This window comes from Nuphar pumila, chromosome 7 (assembly GCF_984573655.1).
Source record: "Nuphar pumila chromosome 7, dmNupPumi1.hap1.1, whole genome shotgun sequence".
Lineage (NCBI taxonomy): Eukaryota > Viridiplantae > Streptophyta > Magnoliopsida > Nymphaeales > Nymphaeaceae > Nuphar > Nuphar pumila.
Window position 1 is genome coordinate 28140023 of NC_143255.1, and position 9062 is coordinate 28149084.

The following is a 9062-nucleotide window of genomic DNA, read 5'->3' on the forward strand; positions in this document are numbered from 1 at the left end:
CTTAGCCAAATTTTGAGAAATCTGATGTGGCTTGCGTGAGTGTTTGTCTGTAATTTGCAAATGTTGATCATAGTTTGAGGAAATTCATGGGTGTGTGCTTATGGAAAATGTTCTTGATTGTGTTCCATCATGACATGGTTGATCTTTACTCAATAAGCACATTATGAATTTTCATTCTGGTGTTCTGTTGATGGTTTATGGACTAGAATGCAATTTCTTTTGATAAGAATATTTGGTTAGCTTTTTAGCTAACAGCTATGTGACGTAGCCTATCAGTTGGAAAATTGATGGGCATATATTATAACTTTTGTCAGGAAGGATGGAAGGGAGAAGTAGTTACGTGCCCCCCAAGTATATACCATTGCTGGCTTCAGATCATGGTGCTGATAGTGACTCTGAATCTGAGAAGAATGATGTAACCCCTCAAGAAAGCAAGCAGGATCTTGTTCAATGGTCTTCTGGAATTTGTGCATGCTGTGATGATATGCCAAGCTGTAAGATGCTTTTACTTCATCTTCATCTTGGTCGACATAAGATTTGGAGTATGATATGACTATGATGATAGAAATTATTTTGTTTTCAAGTATTAGTTTGTGTTTCAGCTAATTATTAACCAAATGGGTATCCCAGATTTTCTTGCAAGCAATTGGATGATGAATCAGGAATTTCTCCTTCTCACAATAAAAGGGTACGGTAGAAAACTTAAATATTTAGAAGAAAAACATAAGCCTTTCCAGTAAATGAACTTTAGTTTTTACTTTAGTCACCCCCTTCCCCCTTCTAGAATTTTTGATCTTGCTATTTCATATTAGTACCTTTGCCGATGAAATTTGTGCTGAATACTTGCATTGATCAAGCATACTTATTCACTTGCATAAATTGTTTTTAGACATTTTTATGGTAGAAAAAGCTGCTGGTTAGGCTCGATCTATGAATTTTAGTTTTACATGGAAGATGTGCTCTTCGTGATCTTCACATCATCACATCTGCACGCACATGGTTGAAAACAAAAAATACTTGTCTTGTTTTAAGATGCCATGCCATTATGCCAAGTGTGTCTGTTTTGTCCATATGTGGCATTTATATATTAAGAACTAGAAAACATTAACATTTCAACCAGCACATGCTAAAGATATACATGTATGCAGTTTTAGTCCTCTCTCATCAATATTGAAAGATAACCGTTTTTCTAATTATGATAGTATATTTAATTGCAGATTGAAATTCGATCTGTTCTTAATTCCTTTCTGCACTATCTAGAATAAGTTACATATATAGATATTAATGAGACAAATTATCTTGCTTGCAAAACTTTCAACTTATAGGCTTACTCTTTTACAGGTTGCATTGGATATTTTTGTCCTTGCTTTCTGTTTGGGAAGAACACAGAATTCTTGGGCGCTGGAAGCTGGACTGGGCCATGTATTACTCATTTCACCTTATGGGGCCTTTTCAATTGCCTTTGTTGTCTGCTATTGGGACTACCGTGGACTGTGGTCTCATGTTATGCCTGTGGCTACCGTAGAGCCATCCGGGAAAAGTATAATTTGCAGGTGGTCTATATTATTCATCTACTTTTAAGTATAGTGCAATTTCTCTTTGCTAAAGTGCATATTGATACTTTTTAAAAAATTGTCTCTCTCTAAACAAAAGAGTCACTCATACCTCAAAAAGTAGCCTTGTATTTTAAAAAATGCAATTGATTTTAAGGGTTCTTTTATGATTTTGTTGTGTTGAGTGCTGCTAATGTCATGAGAGAGAGAGATTCCTTTTTTTTTTGTCCACTGCGGAAGCATGAAAGCTAGGTGAATGGCATGTTGTGCCAGATGTCTCTGGAAACCGTGAATTTATGGGGCTTTTGATGTTACCTCTATCCCGTACAGTTAAATTACAATCCATTGCAAATCTGATGTATAGCATAGTGTAGCACATATTGCTGACCATGGTAGTTGTGCCTGAGTTTATGGGAGCAACTCCATCTAAATCCTTGCCACATGGTGCTGCTCTCTTTCAAAACCTATTTCTTGCATATGGTGTGAAATTTGGGATCGCAACTTGCCATAGCTTGCTAATGCGGTACATGCTTTTCAGGAAACACCTTTTGGAGACTTTGTGACACACCTGTTCTGTCACCAGTGTGCCATCTGCCAAGAATACAGAGAGATTCGTGAGAGGTCAACTGATTTTAGTATTTCTGGTCTCAGTCTACCTGCCGTTAGTGCTCCTCAAATACAGACGATGGAGCCAGCTTCAGCACCTAAGTGATGCAGAATAACCATATGTAAAGAGCAACCTACTTGGTGCATGGTGCCTTAAGTATGCTTCATGTCATCCTCCACACCACATTTTCACTTCTCATTCCTTATCTAGAGGCAAATCTTTCTGCAACTTATGAACCTTGTATGAAATTATGGGCGGTTTCATCAGTAACCTTATCGTTTATGGTGCAGGGAGTTACATATTAATGTAACAGCAGCAACAGCGCAGCATTGTCGTGGCATATCTGAATTGTCAGACCGTTTGTGGGAAACTCTTGAAGTGCCTTACAACAAGAACTTTCACTAGTTTTATTTGTTGTCAGCTTTTTGTTTCTATCCAACTCCAAACACTTTATAGTAATTTATTGATACATTTTTGCCCTGTACATGGCATCATTGGCATATCCAATCTTGCAACTAACTGTACTATTTAAAACTTTTGTGCTATGAATTCTGCCTAAAGGTATTTTTATTCTACGGTTTCTTTTTCTCGTTTGTATCTGCAAAGGACCTCTATAGAACCCTTACAACGATTCCTATATTTCGAGGAGGCTGCGGTATCATCTTTATGATCGATTTCTCCATCTATAGGTTCAAAAGGTGAGTTCCATAAAATATATACTTGTGTATCTCCATCCATATTTATGAGGTTACAGTATCATCCTTGTGATCGACTTTCATTTAGGGTTTACTATGCTTATTATTTTTTCATAGAAATATATATTGTTATAGATGATTTATGAGTGCTTGCTTGTCCTTTAGTTAATATTTGGTGTTCTTGTGTTGGTATAATGGGGCTAGGATTCACTGTACACAAGCATTAAAATGACTAAAATACACTATTGGGGTTGTTGTAGGCCGTCAATGATGACGTTTGAAAGGGCTAAAGTATACTATCGTAGGTCTGATTACACTAGTTGAAAATCTATAGCGGTCTCCAAAAATATTACATTTAAAGAATTTGCGACTTTGATGTCTCATAAAACCAAATATGCAGTTTTCAACCTCTGATATAGTTATTCTCTAAACAACTAAGAAATGTGGATAGATGTTGATGATGATGATGATGATGATGATGATGATGTTGTAGAATCAATGTTATTTAGTGGTGATGTTTATTTAGAAGTATGCAAAGTTAATGAAACAATTAAACAAGGAGAAGTTGATCAATGGAATAATGTGAATCTCGTGGACAATGCACATATATCTTAGTCACCATCTATTGATCTAAGTCTTTTGTCGATTATCCAACTATCGCAAACAATAGATGATATTTATGTTTACATGATTAATAGATCATTGCAAAAAAATATGAAACCACGTAGGCAAAAAAGTGCCAGTGATCTTCATCACAATATTTTGAATGACATGTTGAATGTTGAAAATGCATGAAGGATGCATGCATGAAGGATGCATGCATGAAGCAATAGATACAATGAATTTTGATGTAGTTAGTGCAACCAAACAATCAATTAATGATAGTGGTGATCATGTTGACAATGCAAAATAAGATGATATTGATGATGATGAGTATACCATGACATTGAAGAATAAGAATCATTGGTTCTCGTTAAATGAATTCTCATACAATGAAGATCAATTGAAAATCATTGAAGCAAAGACATTTAATTTGTATGAGCAATTGCGTAATAAAAGGCTTAATGATTGTGAATAATTCCAATGGCTATCAATACACTCAAACAATTGAGACCTTGCTTTAGGCAAAAGGTTTAATGCTTTTCAGCACTATCATGAGTTTTTAAAAGGTCATACGATCATGAATAACTATAAAGCAAAATTATTAAAGTGATACAATAATAGAGTCATTGTCGTATGCATGAGAAATAACACTCATATGATGGTTGATTGTCCCTGAAAGATCCATTGTACAAAGGTACATAGAACAAGTTTCTTTCAAGTAAAGAGGTATGATAGTGAGCATACATGTGGTGGATAACTGAGCAACCTTGTAGTGGAGAAAGTGCCTTCCAAGTGGATTTCAAGTGTTATTCACAAACACATGCACGATAACCTGGAGATAATTATAAAAAAAAATCATAAATGATCATCAGTGACGATAAAGGTGTGAAAGTTACTTACAAACAAGCATGGTGTGAATGAGAATACACTAAGGTTGCATTATATGATTCATTCGAACAGTTTTTCAAGATACTTTTCGCCTATTTGGATCATCTGATGAATGTTAATCGATGATCGCTAGAGTATATTAAGACCGATAAGAAAGATCGATTTAAGTACATGTTCTTATCCTTTCGGCCAAGAATTGATGAGTTTTTTAAAGGATTTCCTCTGGTTCTTATGGTAAATGACATATTCTTAAAAATAAGATGTGTGAATATATTGTTGTCGACTCATAGTATTGCTCCTTATGGTGAGATATTTTCAATAGCATTTGAAGTTATTGATAAGGAGTTCAAAGATTTATGAGCATGGTTTTTAGAGGTATTAAAGCACAAATTCATACACTTCGATGAGTTTAGAGAGAGGGGAGTATTGACAGTTATCTTAGATATGCATCCATATTTAAAGTATGATGTTTTCCACACATGGCTTATATGGCATGTTGGATTTTGCATGAGGCATTAGAGAACTTTTTGAAAAAAATTAGTTCACCACTCAATGCACTTTGGTGGAGTACAACTCGAATAACCATGAAACAATAATACAATTATTTTCTTGACAAAGTTAAGGAACAAAGCACAAATGTATACATTTATATTGTCACTAACGTGGATCCAAAACATTGGGCTAACTGTTACTTTCAAAAGAAAAGATATAGCTGCTTAACATCTATTATAGCGAAGAGCTTTAATTTATGGATTCTCACCATATATGACAAGCCCATAATTTCACTTATTGAAAAGTTTTGTCTCATGCTGATGAAACTTTTTGAGAAAAGAAAGATTGTGAGGTAGCATATGACAGGTGTTATGGTGCTGAAGGTTAAAGAAAACCTAGAGAAACTGAAAAAAAATCATAACAAATATGTGTGTAAGTAGTGCATTGCATCTGACAACGGTACGAAGCCCGCAACCAATCTCACAGTTATACTGTTTATCTTCAGAGGCGCTTGTGCACTTCTGCTCTTGTGAAGAGTGACATGTTAGCATGATTCCTTGCAAACATGTGATCACATGCATTTTGTACGAGGGCAACCTATTTGCGGATTGCTGTGATAAGTGGTTCAAAGTTGAATCATATCATGTTACATATAATCAATATTTATTCTTCTCGATAGCGGATAATGCCTCACACATCGCTCCACCTACTCTTATAGTTGTCTATCCACCAAAATTGGTTCGTAAAGCAAGGCGACCTAAGGTTAATAGACAGAGAATAGAACACAAGGATATTTTGCCATATAAGTGCAGTGTATGTGGTGAGGTTGACCACAACAAGCGACATCATGAATAACAATATGTATATATATACAGTGTTGTTTAATGAATTGCTTCTTTGTGTGCATATTTAATATTTTTTAATTAATTGCTTCTTTATGTATATATCTAATGTTTTTTAATTAATTGCTTTTTTATATGTATATTTAGGTAATTTGAGATGTATGGCCATGCATGTTCTTACAAAAAAAAGGGATTCAAAGAGCCTCAAGTTTCGAAGAGCAAAGAATAGTCGATCGTACATGTGGTATAAACAATATTTTGAATCATGTATTTATATTTAATATTAATCGTATACAATTTATTTTGTTGTTAATAACATGTTAATGAGAAAGTAAAAGTTATAGAAGAGAATACCCCAGAGTCGAAAGAGTATCAGTTTGACAAATAAACTCTCTTAGCAAGTGACATAAGTGTTAATTTATTTATTATTTTTATGTTTGCACGTAATTTTATTTATTTATTTATTTTTTTACTATACTATATAACACCTAGCAAGATTCATAGAAAGAATCCAAGTGACTTACAACGAGGACAAAGAAAAAAACAACTTATCAAAAACCCTTTACCTTACCCTGTATTTCTTTGTGAGTTATAAAAATGATGTTTATATTGTTTTACTACCGATTAATAAAAACTAATTGGTAAACCTTGTTTGTTCATAACAAATGGTCGCAACTAAAGGGTAGCGAGGTGATGCAATTGACTGCTTGGAGAGCAACGACTTGGCACGCCATTTCTTTAATACTGACAAGGTATGTTTTTACACAATTTTGCATACTTATAAATAAATTTTTGCATAATCTAGATTTATGTTGCAGCTCTTAATTTCTTTCATATAGGACAATGAGCACTGGGTTCTTTAGAAAATGGACATAAAGGAAAATGACTTCAAGTTGTATAATTTTACGTCGAACATATATTTAGTAGATAAAAACCTCAAACAAATAATATGATAACATAACTTACTCAATAATATGTTTTTTTATATATGTTTGTTATCCTTTTTTCGTGCATGTTTGTTATCTTTTTTTTGTGCATGTGTAGCATATTTTTTTTTGCGCAATTTGGGTTCGACTGTTACAAAGATTGGGTGGTGCATAAGATAGAGGGTATTCCTTAATAAGAGAATGAGTAATTACTTTTCATTTGTTTGTTAAGTCATTTTGTACCTATACATTTTGTCACTTAGTATTTTCTCATTTTACAGTGATATATTTGTCATACAATATATGCAATACTTGGACAAAACTGGATATTGAACTTTATACAGGTATGTGTTTATATATCAGTTGTTCACTAGTTTGGGATGTTCACTGTAGTTAGTTATTTTCTAATAAAGAGTTATTTTCAGTAAGATGTCACAAATATAAGAAATTATATGATCAAGTTGTACAAGCACATGAAAGAAAGGGCTTTCAAAGGTTTAAAAGATAATGAAAAGGCAAAGACATCGATTAGAGAGGTGTCAGAAGAGTCTGTCCAGCTAGCTGACCTATGGACAATTATGCACTTTTGTAATAAATCAAGTTAAACTTATATTTAATTGGATGGATCAAGTTAAACTTTGTAATCGAATGAATCAAGTTAAACTTTGACTATAACTTTGTAATGAAGCCTATGAATTGAATGCAACTTTGTAATTATTAAACTTCAAGTTATATGATTTTGTGCAAACCAACTGTATTTAGTTCTATGTTAATCACATTGACTTATCTATACATAGAGAAACAATTTTGCAAAACTGCTCGATTTTTGCCGACCAATAAGATTTTTACAATTATACTTCATATGATTTCAAAATATATATGAGAACAAGTATGATATATGCAAATGAGTTGAAAATAATTGTCAAAAATAGTAGTCGAAAAGGGAGCAGGTTGGAGATAGCTGGTTGGGGAGAAAAGACAAAAAAACCCATAAATTATGCAAAAATAAGTAGGTTGAGGACTACAACGAGTTTATATATGATTCAAGAAATTCATAAAAAATAAGAAATATTGCATATTTGTCATAGTTTCACAAATATTTAAGTTAGATATTTGCAATATCTAGAGATTCACAAATAACTTCATGCGAGAGCGTCCAATATATGCAAAAATGTCAACTATTTACGAAATTAGTGGTAAGTGTTTTGCACATAAATTTATGCAATGTCAAGCATTTTGCGAAACAATATGTTATTTGCGAAAACCTCTCAAAAATAGCTTTATGTGAGAGGTTTTTTGTAAATATTTTTATGCAAATTTTTTTATTATATGCAAAAAAGTATGATATTTGCAATTTTTGTGGTTTCAATTTCACCGAGATTTCACAAATAAATTTATGTGAGTTTGTGAGGTTTGAATTCACATAAAAAAACCTACGATTATGAATTTAAGTGAGTGTTGAAGATAGCCGATGGGCAATACCGTTTTATCGTAAGAATGCCCAAATTCACAGTTGCAAAGGGTAAAAGTGTTCTAGAGATGTTGGATATTTACAATTTTGAACATCGAAAGAATATAAAAAATTATAGGTTTTTTAAAGAATCACATCAAATTAGCCATACAGTATGGTTATTTTTCGTTGATAATTCATGTTAAATCACATTCAGATTCAGGCTATCTGCAGATAGTCAAATATCTCTTATTGATTAATCAGCCTAGAAAGCAAGTGTGCTCTTCTCAACTATAAAGCAGCAACAGCAGCGTGGAACAGGCAGAGATCTGCCGGAGAGCATCACCACCTTAATAGTGATGGTGGAAGGAAGTTGTCTCCTAGTAGTGAAGGAAAAGGGCTGGGCTTTTTGGTAGTAAGAGTGGGCAGGACTCGTGAAGTCTATGCTGGCCATCAGAATCAAACTGGGCCATTCGATTCATTAACGGGCACAAATCTAGGCGTCTTTGTTCAGTCAATCACCAAAGGTAGGGCTAATACGGACAACACGTCCTGGCCTAGAATGTTTGTGAAATATAAGAAACTGTGTTTGACTCAAAACCTGCACCTGCTTATCCATGAAATGCATCTAGTTCTACTAAGAACACACTGTCCAAGATTCTAATTGGTTCCAATGAAGATATAAGGTGAAGGTTGCCAAAAGTGTGAATGAGATCATTCAAAAATTTATGCAATCCTTGCATTGGAAGATCAAATACACAGGAAGAAAGCAAAGACTGACATTAATGCTCGAAAACTGAAATTTCAACATCAGGCTCTATTACATGGCCACCAGATTTTTCAGCTGCTTGAATTCGATCAAATGACACGGAATAATTTGCACGATATACGAGTACAAACAACTAATTTCTACTAGGTTCTTATCCTTCACCCGAATCTAGCCTATTTCAATAATATTTGTTCTCATGAAAAACTTCAAATTTGAAGCAAATCCATCACAGTCCTG

The 9062-nt window shown here is 33.7% G+C and overlaps 1 protein-coding gene across 1 annotated transcript; it reads left to right on the forward strand.

The window, feature by feature from the left end:
* Positions 1-319: 319 nt before the first annotated feature.
* Positions 320-2265, forward strand: LOC149831656 (protein PLANT CADMIUM RESISTANCE 10-like). Its single transcript, XM_090013061.1, has 3 exons — positions 320-415; positions 1342-1521; positions 2092-2265. The coding sequence occupies exons 1-3, from the start codon at positions 320-322 to the stop codon at positions 2263-2265; spliced, it is 450 nt and encodes a 149-aa protein (XP_089869187.1).
* Positions 2266-9062: the final 6797 nt, after the last annotated feature.